At 41.3% G+C, this 18,678-nt stretch overlaps 1 protein-coding gene across 1 annotated transcript in view; it reads right to left on the bottom strand.

Moving 5' to 3' along the window:
• The window catches only part of LOC124775238 (synaptic vesicle glycoprotein 2A-like), a 125,721-nt gene that overhangs the window by 13,345 nt on the left and 93,698 nt on the right, over positions 1–18,678 (bottom strand). The window contains exon 8 of the mRNA XM_047250079.1: positions 3,875–4,236. Within this exon, the coding sequence (XP_047106035.1) occupies positions 3,875–4,236 (362 nt within the window). The remainder of the gene's footprint in view (positions 1–3,874; positions 4,237–18,678) is intronic.

Here is an 18,678-nt window from a genome sequence, read left to right as displayed (position 1 = left end):
CTCCTTTAAGATTTTTTACGTCGAAAATTGTATTCAAAAACAGCAATAAATCTGTTTTTTACGTGCAAGTCCATCACTGCTCATTGAAGTACGCTTGAGTAATATACGAGAGTATTTTGATAAGTCTGGTAAATTTCCATGAAAGAATGGAACATTTTTGCTGCGCCTACATGGTTGGTAAGCTTGATTATTCCAAGGATCGCATAAAGAATTTCAGCAATATATAGAGTACAATTGATTGTTGCCAGTCGTCTTTATTGACCAGTGTGTCGAGTGTGACTGAAAATGGAGAAATTAAACATATTAGTTTGCAGGGTTGAACTACAGCACAAATCGACGAATTTCACGAGGACTCTGCAACGTCATTAAAGACCATTTTCTTTTGGATTAATGATTTTAAACGTGGTCCGGCAAGCATCGAAGACAAATCGCGCTCCACCCGTTCAGTTGTGGTAACCACAAAAGAAATCATTTACAAAATCCGTGAGTCGGTAATGCAAGAGCGCCGAAAAAAATTGTGAGAGTTCTGAGACTGTAAGCATCTCAACTGAGCAAGTGCATAATATCCTGCACGAGGAATAGGCTACGAAGAAGCTGTATGTGAGGCGGGTGCTATCATTTCTCAGAATCAATCAAAAGCGCATCCGTCATAACATTTCAATGCAATGTCTGGCGGCTTTCAATTGCAATCCGCAATACGTTTTGCACCGATTTATGCCTTCGGTGAAATCTGGATTCATCATTACACACCAGAGTCAAAACGGCAGTCAAAACAATGGACAAAGGATGGTCAAAGATCATTTTGTCAGCTCGTAAGATGATGGCCACTGCTTTTTGGAATTCCCTAGGGGTAATCCTAATAAATTACTTGCAAAAAGGCAGAATCATGATGAGACTCTATTGTATAGTCTGTCTGTAAACTCAAGAGCGAGCAGCGCTTTTGGTGGGGGAAGTGGCCTTTCCCGGAAGAAACCTGCCACCGGCCTACAGGGCAACCCAAAATCAGTTGCCCATTACCTGTCCAGCGGTGTAGTTCGGCGTGCAGTGATATACGTCGTTTCTGTTCGTGGGATCTTAGTTGCCAATCTCAGTCAGTTAACTTTGTGTACTCACTGATATACTTCAGTATCCGGAAGTGATGTATAATCGCTCTGAATTACAAGAGAATGTGCAGAATACGAACAAGAGGAGGTATTTGCAGAGAACGAGCGTTCGATCGTCTCTGACGTTATTACAGCGTGTGTTAAGGAGGCTACACAAAAGAAACTGTTGGCTAATATTATCAGTCTCCAATCGTTTATGCAAACGTCAGCCTCCTCACAGTAGGACGCATAAGGAAGGAACGCGAAAACAAGGCTCATGCTTTACTGGAATAGTCGCAAAGGAAAACTAATAATTTAGGGAGGAAACCCATCGTTATAGACAGTTGCACAAAATTAGTCATTCTACAAACGATGGAGGACTTTTACATAAACCAAAAAATAGTGCCCACATTGTGGAAATTACTTACTGGAGTGAAACAAAAAATACAGTTTCCTTGCAGAAAGATGTTTTACACAAGACATTGTGTGAAATGGGGTTTACCTGGAAACACTTTACAGACATGTTTACGAAAACAGCGACAAAAAAAGCAGTGCAAATCGAGCTAATACAACACACGAAATTATACATTTCTGGTTACTTTTTAAACATTCTTCGTGTTGCAAGAATTGTTAAGTTTCAATGCAGCCCTTCAAAGAAAACTTCTACCTTCTAGTAGAAACACAAAGTAAGAAAAAGCCTTAAATTCTACAGACTGATTGCACTATATCCGGTTCGTCTTACGAATAGAGGAACATACATTCATATGAATAGGCATTTGGTTCTATGGCTACGAAGTCTTTCGCGACGTATTTCCTGAGTAAAAATTTCTCGGTGTACATGCCGCGTCAAATCAGGATAAATATCCTGATTTGACCCGGCATGTACACCGAGAAATTTTTACTCATTTGGTTCTATGTTTGTAGTAGGATCCTGACTTCCGTTCTTATGTTAATATTATTTACTCCTTAAAAGTTTTGTTTCGAAGAAGCTATCGTCTTTTGCTTTCCTTATACTCTCAACGCATTTGTCTAAAAATAAACGCAGCCGGGACGTATCCGTACACGACGTCGCCACAGATTTAAAGCGGGCGCCGCGGCAGGGACTGTACGACGTTGTGAAACAGCCTGTAGAAGCGCCCTGTGACGTAGCAGGTCAGGCAGAGTGGGGGCTCGCGCGCTCGCTCTTCAGTTTACCGACAGACTATACCTACAGGATTCATGGTGTCAGTTCCCTCCAGCACTACTTCAGACATTAGTCGAGTACGTGCCACGTCGTATTGTGGCACTTCTGCGTGCTCGCGACGGCCCTACACGATATTAGGCAGGTGTACCAGTTTCTTTGGCTGTTCAGTGAATGATTAAATGTGTTTGCAAAATTATATTATTGTATGGCGCATAGTTCAGGTGATACGACTTCATAAACACTAATATCTGGTACAAGACAGATCTGCCTGAGGTAATGTGTGATATTCGATCGTGTCGGCGACGGACTCTGGATGGCGAATGGCCACTACAATAGTCTGACTCCTGAAGGGACTTTATACTTCACATATAACTGCAGTATCGTGCATGACCTTTAAATTTGTAACTGCTGAGACAGTATCCACATACGCCGCTGAACGCACATATAAAATTACATCTTTGTACGACACTGAGCTGCGCGAAAATGAGAAACCGCAGGGGCAAATTCGTTAGCGATACAGGTGAAATATGCATACAAATATGTATGAAATATGTTAAACACGTGTGAAATATGTGTGACATATTGCGGGCGAAGCTGCGGATTAAAAGCTCCTCCTAAACCCCTCGATCTATTTTCAACAAACTTCGTATACGCATTACATAAATCTGGAAAGCAATACGGTGAGGGTAAGAAACAGAAATCTCTTTTGAGGTGGGATGATAAAGTGGAGAGGTTCAAATGGCTCTAAGCACTATGGGACTTAACATCTGAGGTCATCAGTCACCTAGAACTTAGAACTACTTAAACCTAACTAACCTAAGGACATCACACACATCCACGCCCGAGGCAGGATTCGAACCTGCGACCGTAGCGGTTGCGCGGTTCCAGACTGAAGCGCCTAGAACCGCTCAGCCACATCGGCTGGCGAGGGAAGGAGGAGATGGATGCAGATATAGAAGGGGAGCAGATGGAGAAAGAGAGGAGAAGTGGGAAATGGAGGGAGAAATGGAAGAGGAGGAAACGGACAGAGAGAGGGGGAGGAGGAGATGAACAGTGAGAGGGGTGATGAAGATGTAGTGGGTGACCAAGAGACAGAAGGGGCAAAAGGAGATGGATTTAGAGGGCTGAGGAGGAGGGACATGGGGGGAAAAAGCAGATGAACAGAGGAGTGAGGAACAGATGAACAGAGAGAGTAGGGAGGTGCAGATGTATAGAGAGAGGGGAGAGTAAGAGATTGGCAGAGAGAGTGGCAGAAGATGGATAGACAGTGGGCAGTGGAGGAGTTGGACAGAAAGTGGGTGTGAGGGGGAGAATGACACGGATATAGAGAGGGGTGGAAGACATGGGCGGAGAGAGAGGGAAAGAGGAGATGGGCTAATGGAAATGGAATAAATACGCACCCGGACACTGAGGGATACTCAGTGTACATATAAACAAGGGTATGTGTATTCAGATGGCAGAAAAAAAGAAAGATGTTAAGGTGGATCATCTTCACTTTCTGGAAGAGAAGGTCCTCTGTCATTTCCATAGCTTGGTTAACTCACTCTTTTGGTGGTTAGTCAGCTGCATGATACCGTACGAAAGAAACAAATTAATAGCGAAGACTGACCCAGGAGGCGTTTCTTCCCAACGAAAGGCACGGCGTATCCGGCGAGTATGTAGGCGGCGGCGGTGGTAGCGCCGATGATAAGCGTGTTGCTGAAGACGCTGACGTCGACGTCGGCGGTGCAGCCGTCAGACCCCGGGGCGAGCGTGGCGAGAGCGGCCGGCGCGGCGTCCACGTCCACGTCCACGTCTGGGTTTCCGTCGGCGAGCAGCCAGGGCTCGAAGTAGCGCGCGGCGTGCGCCTCCGCGGCCGCGGCGGCCACCACCTGGCACACGGTCAGCGTCTCGTTGAGGGAGGGATGCGACGCCGCGTACGACGACAGCCGGCTGAACAGCTCCGGCAGCCATAGCAGGAACCCGTTCGAGCTGCGGCACCGCAGAACCGGCGAGTGAGTATAATACTCTGAGATCGGTACTGTCGGTTTGCACAATGTAGAGTGTCTTAAACCTTTTCGGTCAAATTGTAGCAGATGATAGTGGGTCTACAACCGATTACATTGAGACAGGAAACCAATACACAGCTTACACCGCATAACAACCACGTAGCTCATAGCAATATTTGAAACCGTCTTTTTAAGCCCATCATGTTACGCTAAAATTTAACACAGGTTTCCATTTAAAAAACCAAAGATGGCCTCATATCTCTGTAATAAAAAATAGCACAAACATGCAATGTGATGTATTCAAGTAGCCCCTGTCCCTGCAATTTACTGTCCAAACGGCCATCTTTGTATCTATTACGGTTGGGGAGATGCAAGGGGTGTTATGATTTAGCTGCCTCACCCTGTATATTTTGTTTCCATTACTCATCATGTTATTTAATTTATATGACATTTGAGAGGTAATATAATTTAAAAACGGCATGTATTTGTATGAAGTTTTAGTGAGTTTCATGTCATTTGATTACTCATATTTTTAGTCAAATTTAACTATTAGAACAAACATATTTATAACTATCGATAAGTAAATTAAGAAACGCATAGTGTTTTCCTGAAAATGTATGTCTGTCATGATTTGCGAAATCCCTTACACATGCAATCTAGTAACGTACCTGGAACTACTTTGTACCTGGATGCTACGAGATGCAGACACAGAGCAGGCCCTATTTGGCAGTTAACCTGCGTAGCAGTGAGACGTTGCTAATGTAGCGATAACTAGTAATATAGGAGCAAATTTTTGAATATCACAGAATTTACACTTGTGCTACATAAATGAAGGTTTGAGCGGGAGTCGAACCGTCACCCAGTATCCGTTCATCTTATGGGGCTCAAACGCTTACTCACTTTTCTTTTTTTTGTAATCTCACTATTCTTCGTTGCATTTGTTCGGGGCGGACGTCCCACGACACTTGTTCCAGTGCATCGTTGAGCCATTCACTCACGTTTTTTATTACAGAGGACAGCCAGCCCTCAGACCAAACACGCTGATCTACCGTGCCGGCAACCACTGGACCACCATGAAGTCTACCGTCCGGCGTCTATGCACAGATACTTGAATTACATAATAAAGCGTAAAACTTCTCTTGAGATTTTCTCGGAATTGCCGGAGTACTTCACCTTGAAAGGGTACAGTACCACCCAACATTGAAAATAGGTACGAAATTCTTGTCAGAACAACACATTTTTTGTGTAAAAGTAACTCAATTTCAATTAATACAGCGAAGCCGGATACCAGTGTGGGAAAGAATGACAATTTATTTATTTAATTGATCACATGTGCACTCCCTCAAAATGAATCCCTACATCCAGTTTGGTGAGATCTGTGAAAGGAATGAATGTATGGTCGTCTGCTAACCACAGATAGTGAATCGGAATATATGATCATCTTTGAGTCGATCCTTTGGCTACCTTTGGTGAGACCAAAGAGATGGAAGTTACCAGAGCTTTGAGCGTCTGAAATGTGGCTGACCAATAAGGTAGCAGGGTGCTTCTCCCACTTCGAGAGAGGTGCGAGAGAATCGGAATACGGCCATGTTTCAAGCACTCTGCCGCTGAACCTTCTGCTGTAAAGACCTGTTTTTTTGTTGTGCTCCGGAATGAAAGAGTGGAGGCATGGTATGGATGTGGAATATTTAAGAGTAGTTAGAATTAATAATTTCTCTTTCACAGGACCTTTTGTGGGGAAAATTACAAAGTGAGGCAGGTAATTTTAAGGGGATTGTAGTAAACCAACGGTCACAAAGAGCCCACGTGTAGTTATAAGTTGAGATACTTCCGTGAGCTTAAGCTGAAATATTTAAGAATTAATAGCGTGTGTACAATAAGCTGAAATATTTAAGAATTAATAGCGTGTGTACAATAAGCTGAAATATTTAAGAAATAGCGTGTGTATCATAAGTTGAAGTATTTAAGAAATATCATTCCGTGTGACGCTGAATTTAAACTCTGAGAGAGAATCAAGGTGAGTCGGCCGTTTTTCCAGCAACGCCACTTGGCTTGCATTGCACAGGAAGACGTGCGTTTATCTCCAGAGTTCACAGTAGGAAAGTAGAATTACAAAGTGGGGCAGTGTCGTGTGAAACTGGGATAAATATTGATTGAAGTGGGAAAGCGGAAAGTGATGAAGTTGTAACCGTTCTTTGTGTAATATTTCATATTGTTGTGTTGTGTATGTCTTGTAATTTGGGTATGTGTGTTTTGCATGGGAGTAGCAAGGTAGTTTCGAAAGATTTGTGGGTATGCCTGTTCCTTCTGTATCGCTCGATCTGGAGGAAAGTTTCGTGAGGATAATTGTGAGAGGCGAAGTGTGAGGTATAATAAAAGATCCACCATCCGATCCAGGGAGTGCACTGTTGCGGTAAATAGATTACGAGACCATAGTATAGAGATTCACTAACGTAAAGCCATGCCCACTGGGCGGAATTTCTCATGTGATTTTGTTGTAGGTTGTAGAATTTGTGTGTTTAGGAATAAATCAAATAGTGAAAAGAAAGAGATTGGTGGCCTTTTTTCATTAGATTGTATATTATTGTAATGTCCCGAATTTATATAAAAGCCGTTAAATCAAAGACAAAAGGTAAATGTGGTATTGCCAGTGCGTAGTGTTCAGTCAGAGTTCTATAAATCACTGATAGTCAGATGCGTGTTTCCGTTGCGTATTATTCATACAGGAGGATAATTTGTAACTAAATAGTAAGATACGAGAATTCATGTTGCTCAATAAATTAAGGAAGATTCCACTCGCTTGGCAAACCACTCATCTTGCAGGCCTGACTGCTTGATGCCACAGTATGAGAAAGGCAAGTGGGTGCCTCTCATAATTTCGACCCTGCCAGGATTCCGTTTTTTTTTGCCACGATAATTTTGTTACCAGGATATTTAATTTGTTGCCAGGATTCCGTTTTTTTTGCCACGATAATTTTGTTACCAGGATATTTAATTTGTTGCCAGGATTCCGTTTTTTTTGCCACGATAATTTTGTTACCAGGATATTTAATTTGTTGCCAGGATTCCGTTTTTTTTGCCACGATAATTTTGTTACCAGGATATTTAATTTGTTGCCAGGATTCCTTTGCCAGGATCGTTTTTGTTAGGATATTTTGTTGTTAGGGTTTGCTGTTAAGATTTTTTTTATGGAATGTATTGTGATAGCGCTAAGAAGTAAAATTTTTTCTGTTTGGAAATTCTTTCTGGATTGGTGAGGATCTTTTATTTTATTTTATGTAATTAATTGCTATATCGCACAAGGCTGGAAGATCGTTTCATAATTTTTTTTTTGCGTAATGTCCGTAGTAACTAGGTCGCAGTCAAAAGGTGTAGCCACCATGGAGAATAGCGATTCTGGGGTGGACGTAGCAGTGCAGCAGGAAGTAACTGTTGACCATGGGTTAATAAGCGAGAAAGACAAACACTCCGAAGGGGCTGTATTGTTCAGTGGACCGCTGCAAGGGGATCCTTTATGCGGCGGGCTTTGTCCACAAACGCGGGCTTTTCCCGACGACGCGGGCGAGCCGAGACTAGGCCAGGTGTGCGGTGAAAGTGCAGCTACCCTTAGCGAAGCTACGGTTTCTCAGGCGAACGAGGTGAGCGCGTCGAAAGTAGGAAATAACGATGTGATACTGCAGTTTTTACAAGCGATGAGTAGGGAGACTAACGAAAGATTAGAAGCAATCAATAGAGATAATAAGGAGAGAGATAGGGAGGCTAAGGAGAGAGATAGGGAGACTAAGGAGAGATTGGAAGCAAATAAGGAAAGATTGGAGGCAATTGATAAGGGAAATAAAGAGGCAATGAGGAAGCTACACACAGTTATCGATGAGCGTCTGTCCGCAGTTAATAATCGGTTAGATGAGGGGGAGAAGAATCTGGATGCGGTGCAGCAAGAATGTGATGCTGTGAAAGAAAAGGCCAATAATTTGGAGGTACGAATAAGTGCAATAGAAAGCGATATTACAGAACATAGGGGCGTGTGGCCGGATGAGCGAATCAAAGAGATAGTGGAGGACTTACTTGCAGATAAACAAGGGGCATTAGACAGCGTGGAAGCTCAAGTCACACGGCAGGAAATGGCGCTAAATAAACACAGGGATGAAGTTGCGGAGGTAGTGGTCAGAATGAATACGATTAGCGCAGATGTAGAAAAGATCAGTATAAGAGGCGAAACAGGCTCTGACAGTACGCAGCGAGAGGTTTATGCCGACCAGGAGGAGATACAATCACTATTACAGTTTAAAGAGGCACAATTAGAAACAAATAGGAAACATAGGGAAGAACTAGCACAGTTGCAATTAGCGTGCAGAAGCGAAGGTGAAACACCACCAGGTAGACTGCGGAGGGAGAGTGAGATAAATTCAAAAATCGAAAATAGGCAGAAAGAGGATGACGAACTCAGAGAGTTAGAAGAACGGTTGTGTCGGATAAAACAGGTAGCAAACCCAACTGGGTATAGCCCAAGGTCGGAAAACATAAATGCGGAAGAAGAATGTAGGAGACACTTCGTGTCGGTACAAACGTACACTTGTTTTCCGGATCCTGATAATTACCAACATCCATGCCTGTGGCTGTCTCAATTTCAAGATTCATTACCTTCATCGTGGGGACCGCTCCTAAAAATGAAGTTTGTGTGTAACCATTTGAGGGACGAGGCTAGAGCGAAAATGCAGGAAGTTATTAAAGACTGTAGTAGCTACAAGATGTTTTGTGACAAATTTTTAAATGAATTCTGGTCGAAAAGTAAGCAGGACCAGGTTAAGCAAAGCATATTGATGATGCCAAATTGTAACGAAGGTGGTATAAGAGATCCAGTGTCGTGTTATCAGGAAATGCTGAGACGAAACAGGTATTTGGATGTGCCATACGAAACTGGGGAGCTCATTAGGATCTGTATAACGAAGTTGCCAGTGAGATTGCGCAGAGATATAGTGATAGCAGGCAGAGGCTTAGACGATTCTGCGTCATTTCAGCACTTGTTACAAGAATTGGGTAATGAGAGCAATATCGTGAACGGAGACACGACTCATAGGTCAGACAGAGTCGAGGATAGGAACGGCAGAAACTATCAGAATGACAGGAGAGCATGGAATCCTGGTATTTCTTTCTTGTCATAATAGATTGATGGATAGGAGAAACAAATCCAACATATCAGCCCTTAGCATCTTGCCTTAAAACACATGCAGCTGGCGCTGAAAATTGTCTATGTAGCGGACATACTCTACTGATATGTAGGAGTGCAAATACCATACTTCTGATCAGAGAATAAACCACCAGTAATGGCATCTGTTAGGCTGGTCTCTCAGAGCAAAATTTGCAAATTTTTATTTCGAACTGTAAAGTAAAAGAACTGTTTCTTCAAAGAAACCAGTTGCTAAAATGTTATGTAATAATGCCAAGGAGTCCAGTATAATTACTGCGATTTTACTATTGCAGGTACTTAACACGTAATGTAAAAAGTAAACATTGTGATCTGTATGGAATAGGGTACGTTTATACTGCTGTTACAGGTAACATCAGTAATGTGATCGAAGTTTTTAAATTAGATGCCATCTGATCTATAGTATGTCATAGTCGTGGTGACAGTTATAATTAGGTGCTGTGTATGGTTGTTCGGATTCTGGTGTTAGTGAAAGAGGCTACTAGCACCAAAGTTTCTAACACTTGGGCTGTCCCATTTCTCCCAGCTTGTATATTCTCTGCATACATTTAATTTTCATGTAAGCTTAGATTCCTAACTAGCAAATTCTTTATAGTGGACCATTCAGAGCGAGGCGGATTGTCCATGAAAATGCTGTACTGATTGAGACGATCAAGGGAAAACAGTCTCGTGGGCTTCATCACATTTCTAACATCAAATTATGGAAAAGTTAAGGATAGATCTAAAGTAGGCAATTTATGGTAGATAGTCAGTGTATTTATTTGTGGTGTGTAACGTTGTGCAGGGTCAAATCGAACATAAGAATTTTCAGGCGGGATGTCAGGAAGTATGACGGAATAGACTGGTCAAATGAGTCATGAACAGGAGTCGACAGAGTGGTGTATGTACGTATTTTTTGTCGTATGAATAAGGATCAAGCAGAAACGACGTGATAATTTATGAGGGAATAAAGATGGTAGATAGAGAAGCGACGTGATAAATAGTAGTGGATAAAGGTGATAGGTAAGGGAAGAAGCGACGTGAAGCAGTGTGATTAATAAATAGAGATTCGACGTGATGAAACAGTGGTAAATAAAGGTGAGTAGAATTGAATAATGTGGAGATGTCTTAGATGTATGTTACAGAGAGACCTGTGTATGCTGCAATAGAGATTGATGCGAATGGCGAAGGAAGACCAGGAAATGATGGAGTAATGGACGGACGGAGAGCCGAAATACGAATGAAGAGATGAGGACAACTGCACAATGTGAAAGGACATAAAGGGAGTATGAGATCCAGATGGTGAACGTTGTGGAAAACTGACGTAAGATGTAATATAAGTGTAAGATCTAATTCTTAGCATAACATTTGCGATTTGGCAAAAATAATATTTATTGTTGTTGTTGTTGAAGCCTGGTACCAGGATAACTAATCAAAACGGTACCAAGAATGTGTACAGTTATTTTGCAGGTTGAATAATTTGTGTATTTTTGTTTCTTAGATGAAATGTCGCAATTCTAAGTTGATATTTAGCATGAAGTGAATGCGGAGGTAAGCCGATGGAGAGAGGTGCCAGAGTGAAAGGACGAATTCGGAGACTGGAAAGCTATCTCCGGAACAGCTTCATGTGTTATGTGGTTGAGTATAAGGGAGCAAAGGTATGGTATGTTGTCGTGAGTGTGGTGGTGTTATAAGTATAAGGGAGCAAAGGTATGGTATGTTGTCGTGAGTGTGGTGGTGTTAAGGTTAACTGACTTCTAGACCTATTCAGTTAGTGTATTAATGGATTGAATGAGAAGGAAAATGTGATGTCTGGTGAGTGAGAGTCGTAGAGTAGTGTGATCAATGCGCCCACTCCTGTAAAGGGGATCCTACCGATCTGTAACTAAAACATTATTGTGTATTGTTTGATTTGGATGAACCTCGATGGCAGGTCAGGATTTGACATCATGTGGGTGGTTCATACATGTCCTAGAAATGTTGTTATATATAATAAAATGTAAAATGTATAAAGAGATACTAATTTCAGTCTGTCACAAACACAAAGGTGCATTGTATGTTGTAGATTTAGAGTCACCAGTTTCTAAAATGTTTATTGTCATAGGATGTTAAAGTAGTTTAATATTTAATAACCTGTGTTAGGTAATTGTGAGCTGTATAGATTATTTCTTATTTTTTTGTTAGAACACTTTCAAGTGGTATTAATTTCAATCTGTCACAAGCACAAAGGTGCATTGTATGTTGTAGATTTAGAGTCATGAGTTTCAAAAAAATGTTTGTTGTGTTAGGATGTGAAAGTAGTTTACTATTTAATAACATGTGGTAGGTAATTGTGAGCTATGTAGATTATTCTTATTTTTTGTTAGAACACTTTCAAGGGGTATTAATTTCAGTGTGTCACAAGCACAAAAGTTCATTGTATATTGTAGTTTTAGGATAAAGTTTCTAATATTTTCACTGTGATAGGATGTTAGAGTAGCCTACTATTTGATATTGTAATTATGAGCTGTATAGATTGTTTATTATTCCTTTTGTTTTTTTTTTTACACTTTCATGTTTTGTATGAGGGACGACAGGTACAATGAATAGCACGAGTGTGGGCTGTCTATAGAAAAGAGATAAATGTTGATGTTGTATGTGTAGAAAACTAGGGTGTATAATTTTAATGTAAGAATTTCCTTTTGTCTGTAATGTTGCGAGATGCACGGAAGGCTGAATGATTGGGTGTCGTAACGCCCATACCGCTAGCGGGCCGAGCTGACGATGCCGTGGCGACAGGCGACAGAGCCGCGGCACTCCCCACTCCACTGTCGGACGGGGTACACTCCACGCGCCCGCTACAGCAGGTCAACGGCCTGGGGCGACACGCACGTACCACTGGCCATTCATGAGTTCCGCCACCCTTACGACTGGGGAAGGTATCCCGCGGAGGCAACAGCGGGTGGTTTCTTCTGCTCAACGGCGCGCGCAGCGGCGCTACTGCAGAATGGACGAGGCGCGGCAGAGCCCGGCGAGCATTTTTTTTTTACCAGCAGCTAATAACTAGTACTGGACTGTGGAGCCGTGAAACAAGATGACTGCGACTTTCCATAATGTGGAAAGTGAAGGACTGGTGTTTCCACGTTGTGAGTGGTGGAAAAGATTTTGTCTTTAGCAGACAGGACGATCGTTTTGTTTTGTCTTGACCACTGAATGGTGGGATCCATAGACTTTTGGCAGTGACTTGTTAAGTGTGCTTTGTGAATTGCACGTGGGACACTTGGTACACTTAGAGGACAGTTGTCGTTTGGTGAACAATTATTGTATGAAGGCAAGAAACTAGAGTGGGACATTGACATTTGCGTCTGTAGTAGGAGACATTTCTTGAACTGGTGCGGGAATAAGTGCTGTTTGTTGAAACTTACGACTTTTAATTACACCATGAACTGAAAGGACAGAACCGTGGGTAATAGTAGTTGTAGGGCCATTTTTTTGGACGAACAGATTCGTGTGGATGGTACTCTGACAGTGACTATGACGTTTGTGTTTAATGTGAGATACAGTTTGCTGTCCAGTGCGTGTTCAAAATGCCGATTTGAGTGACTCAAAGACTTTCGTCCGGGTAACCATGGGAGAGCTTTGACACCGAGACAGTGGTTCTAGGAAAACTATCAGCAACTTTTTGACCACAAGAAAATCACAGAATGAAAGGTTTCCGTGTGACTCGCGAGATAGGAAATAATGTATTTGTAATTGTGTAAATGTTTTTTTTATGTGTTTCATTCCTGAAGGGACAGCAAGTGTAATTGTATTTCATCAACATTTGTGTTTAGAATAGTTAGTGTTTGTTTTTTGTCTGTTCTGGGTTATCAAGTTCACGTAGCATGTTTATTAGAATATTTCGTACAATGATGCTCTAATTATAAGCAAGTGGCGTAATACTAACGTAGCGGTTCATGTAGCATTGATCAGTAAGATTGTCACAGGGGACAAGAGTTTGCATTGCACAACAAATATCGGAATTAACTGATGTATTTTGATGTCGTCCATAGTAATAATCTTGTTGGTGTTTTGACTGAAGCCACTTATTTTTATTATCACAGTGGTGACATTTCACATTAAAGTGTAACGAAGGCTAGTCGAAATGCAAGTTCTTGTCGTCTATATGTGTGACAACAGAGAAAGTATTTTTTATTTGTTTTAGAATTATTGAAATTTGGATTACTCATAAAAATAACGAAGATCCCAGTAACTAAAGCAAAATTTTATCTCAAGATTATTTTTTCATTTCTATGATGTGATGTTTTATTTGTCATGTAGATTGTTGTAAATTTGTATGTGTACGTTACTCCGGATTGTGGAGAGTACAATAATGCAACAACTGCCAATTGCGTAAAGTAACAACATTTGGTCGTCTATTTGAGGTCACCAGGGGCTAAGGTCTCCTCCTGGTTACTTTGATGATTTGCTACGTTTGTTCTAATACAGTTTTCTTAAAAAAATGTTCGGAACTACCCTCGCATTGCAAGGATAGTACCGTGCCATTTTTTTCTGCATGGGTAGCCGGTGGTGAAAGGGTACAGTACCACCCAACATTGAAAATAGGTACGAAATTCTTGTCAGAACAACACATTTTTTGTGTAAAAGTAACTCAATTTCAATTAATACAGCGAAGCCGGATACCAGTGTGGGAAAGAATGACAATTTATTTATTTAATTGATCACATGTGCACTCCCTCAAAATGAATCCCTACATCCAGTTTGGTGAGATCTGTGAAAGGAATGAATGTATGGTCGTCTGCTAACCACAGATAGTGAATCGGAATATATGATCATCTTTGAGTCGATCCTTTGGCTACCTTTGGTGAGACCAAAGAGATGGAAGTTACCAGAGCTTTGAGCGTCTGAAATGTGGCTGACCAATAAGGTAGCAGGGTGCTTCTCCCACTTCGAGAGAGGTGCGAGAGAATCGGAATACGGCCATGTTTCAAGCACTCTGCCGCTGAACCTTCTGCTGTAAAGACCTGTTTTTTTGTTGTGCTCCGGAATGAAAGAGTGGAGGCATGGTATGGATGTGGAATATTTAAGAGTAGTTAGAATTAATAATTTCTCTTTCACAGGACCTTTTGTGGGGAAAATTACAAAGTGAGGCAGGTAATTTTAAGGGGATTGTAGTAAACCAACGGTCACAAAGAGCCCACGTGTAGTTATAAGTTGAGATACTTCCGTGAGCTTAAGCTGAAATATTTAAGAATTAATAGCGTGTGTACAATAAGCTGAAATATTTAAGAATTAATAGCGTGTGTACAATAAGCTGAAATATTTAAGAAATAGCGTGTGTATCATAAGTTGAAGTATTTAAGAAATATCATTCCGTGTGACGCTGAATTTAAACTCTGAGAGAGAATCAAGGTGAGTCGGCCGTTTTTCCAGCAACGCCACTTGGCTTGCATTGCACAGGAAGACGTGCGTTTATCTCCAGAGTTCACAGTAGGAAAGTAGAATTACAAAGTGGGGCAGTGTCGTGTGAAACTGGGATAAATATTGATTGAAGTGGGAAAGCGGAAAGTGATGAAGTTGTAACCGTTCTTTGTGTAATATTTCATATTGTTGTGTTGTGTATGTCTTGTAATTTGGGTATGTGTGTTTTGCATGGGAGTAGCAAGGTAGTTTCGAAAGATTTGTGGGTATGCCTGTTCCTTCTGTATCGCTCGATCTGGAGGAAAGTTTCGTGAGGATAATTGTGAGAGGCGAAGTGTGAGGTATAATAAAAGATCCACCATCCGATCCAGGGAGTGCACTGTTGCGGTAAATAGATTACGAGACCATAGTATAGAGATTCACTAACGTAAAGCCATGCCCACTGGGCGGAATTTCTCATGTGATTTTGTTGTAGGTTGTAGAATTTGTGTGTTTAGGAATAAATCAAATAGTGAAAAGAAAGAGATTGGTGGCCTTTTTTCATTAGATTGTATATTATTGTAATGTCCCGAATTTATATAAAAGCCGTTAAATCAAAGACAAAAGGTAAATGTGGTATTGCCAGTGCGTAGTGTTCAGTCAGAGTTCTATAAATCACTGATAGTCAGATGCGTGTTTCCGTTGCGTATTATTCATACAGGAGGATAATTTGTAACTAAATAGTAAGATACGAGAATTCATGTTGCTCAATAAATTAAGGAAGATTCCACTCGCTTGGCAAACCACTCATCTTGCAGGCCTGACTGCTTGATGCCACAGTATGAGAAAGGCAAGTGGGTGCCTCTCAACCTTCCTGCACAAAGTCTGAAATAATTCCGTCATCCCAACCTCGTGGCCTCCCCTTGTAAGTTATGAAGACATTATAAGTAACTTCGTTAATGTGAAGTTTTGGTGCAAACCAATTAGCCAATTATATTATTTAAAACTTTCATTTGAAGGATTATTTTATTTGCTAAAGTATTCTATTTAAATTAGATACCGGTAAAATTCGCTTCGTTGATACACTCCTTTTGTTATTTTGTATTTGCCTAATAGGTATATTCGACTGTCATTAAATATGTAATTTTTATAAATAGTATAGCGGATAGTAGTGCTATACTTTTGGCACACTTTTCAGAGTGTCGCCCGTAGCCAGTCCTGTAATACAAGTTTAATATGTTCCAAAACCCGCACACAAAAATGTGATTTTTGAGGGGGTTATATTTCAAGTTCTATTGATTACAAAGATAAGGGGTCAAGAACTTTGGATAGCCCTTGTATAGTGGCGATTTGTATACGTATCGGAAGGACGGGCATACTGTAGCTATCCTACAGTAAAATAAAACTAAACTAAACTCCTCCCAAACAGGCCATGAAGGACCAACGGTACTGACTGACCGCCGTGTCATCCTCAGTTCGTAGTCGTCACTGGATGCGGATACGGAGGGGCATGTGGTCAGCACACTGCTCTCCCGGCCATACATCAGTTTCCGAGACCACCTACATTAAACTGTTAACATTTAAACGTTACACAATTCCTCCAGTCCATGTAAATCGAGTAAATCCGTTGGTTCTTCCGCATTGGGTGTGGTCTAGGGTGGACCTGAGCCGGCGTATAAAAGAACCATTTGTCATGGGCGGTTCCTGAAAAAAAAAATCCAAAAGCCAAGTTTTTGCGTACGAGAGTGCAAATTGTGGGGTCGGACATTTCTATAATTTTTGATCATGGTAGCTCGTCGAAATTTTAATCATATGTTCTTAAGATGATATTCTCGGGGATTTCGAAAGTATTTTCGATTACGCGCACATTTTACGTGCGTAAGTACGGTAACTTTGAACCTCTGGATTTCGGTAAGAGGTTCAAAGTTGCCATACTTACGTACGTAAAATGTGTGCGTACTATCTGGCCTGAGGCGTAAATGTAGTTTTAACTTAAGTAGTGAACACATGTAAAGGGTTCTAGGGTCATCTCAAGGGTTCTAAGGTCACCGAACTATGTTTTGCCAGCGTTTTTACACCTATAAAATTTAATGGCGCGCTGTCTGTGGATAACGGGAACTTCAAGCTTACACGCACTGTCCTGATCTGGAAACTATCCGATGATATCACCTGGTAGTGTAAGCGCCTTACAAAAAATTGTTTTGTCATATGAAATTCTTTGTACTTGCAAATCAAATGCTGCATCTTTTCGTGTACTGTAGGTCTAGCGTAAAAATTTTGTGTATGGTTATGTAAAGTAGCGTAAAGTAAACTTTCGTTGGGTGTATTAACCTTATACTATGTGTACTTAACTGTTGTGAATGTGTGTCAAAGGATGTAAACTGTGCGAAGTATATGAAGATACTGTCAAAACTTTACTGACCTACAGAAATAGTTTTATATAAGCAGCAAACCTTTTGTAACTGGTAAGACAAGGGAACCAGCTGAAAAATGCTCCTGTCAGAGCATAAAAGAGGCGAATATGTTCCTCTTTAAAAAACTGTGACAGGAAAGTGTGGAACCAGCTGCTTCAATCTTCATTCCGCCTTCTTCACCAAAACTTTTGGCATGCGATTCATTTTTACGCTTTATTGTGCTGTAGGAGAGTAGCAGAGAGGCAGTGACAGTGGAGGAGAGAGGAGAGAGTGCCAGTGGGAGAGAAAGAGAGAGAAGACAGGATGGGGAAGGGAGAGAGCGTTAGTGAAAGAGGAAGAATGATGGACGAAGACAATACCAGCGAGAGCCAAAGTGACAGGAAATATTGATTGTTAGTAAGAGGTAGTGGTAGCAAAAGAGAAAGAGGGATGGAGATAGAAACACAAAGAGTAAAAGAGAGAGGGGAGACAGTGAAAAAGAAAAATACAGTTAAGTGGAAACCACACATAAACTAGGGAGGTCTGGATCCTCCCAGAGCGGCGAATCTTAACAGGTAGGTATACGGGAGGGGGCATTTTAACCCGACATTTTAATCACGTGGGTATATATGTTAGCTCCCCACTATTTTTCAGCTGCCAAGCCATGGTGGAGACACTGCATTGGGAAAGAAATATAAATGGAGACCTGAAGAGGCTGAAAAATCAGCCAACTAGTTGCAAAATAAAGGTTTATTTGTCCTTGACGCAGGTTTCGATAATTCTAAAAATATCTTCTTCAGAAGCAGTGGGCTTTGTTACATCACGTGATGGTACATTAGATTAGTTGAAGCCGAGCGGCTCTTGTCATATATAAAATTGACAAATGGAGAATTATCCCACAGGCAGAGGCTCCTATCAGCATAAAATTGTAACAGGACTCACAGGATAAAATATCTGCATAAGTTACGAGTACATCATGCCAGAAACTAAGGCCAACTGGACGTGCCTGAGTCTGGCATGCCAGAAACTAAGGCCAACTGGACGTGCCTGAGTCTGGCATGATGTACACGTGGAACAGGAAAGAAAATGACTATGGCTCTGAGCACTATGGGACTTAACATCTGAGGTTATCAGTCGCCTAGAACAGAACTACGAGACGTGTTTTTTAAGTACCGGTTTGGAATTAAAAGAAGAGGTGCTAAGATATCTCAATAATTTTATTTTTACATGAAAGCCTGTACCTTAATCTACGCACTGACGCCATTACAGTCTGGTTCTTCCTTGTTTACGATGTGTAGTGAGTGTTTAAGATGCCTCCGATAATGGTGAGTCCCACCGACGGTGAAGTACGGCCTGTTATAAGATTTCTTAGTGCTAAAGGCCTAAAAGCGATCGATATTCATCGTGAGATCTGTGCAGTTTACGGAGAAAACATTATGAGTAATGGAATGGTAAGAAAGTGGGTAGA

This window comes from Schistocerca piceifrons, chromosome 1, assembly GCF_021461385.2.
Source record: "Schistocerca piceifrons isolate TAMUIC-IGC-003096 chromosome 1, iqSchPice1.1, whole genome shotgun sequence".
NCBI lineage: Eukaryota > Metazoa > Arthropoda > Insecta > Orthoptera > Acrididae > Schistocerca > Schistocerca piceifrons.
The sequence above is the reverse complement of the archived record's forward strand: the minus strand, read 5'-3'. Positions and strand labels throughout refer to the sequence as shown.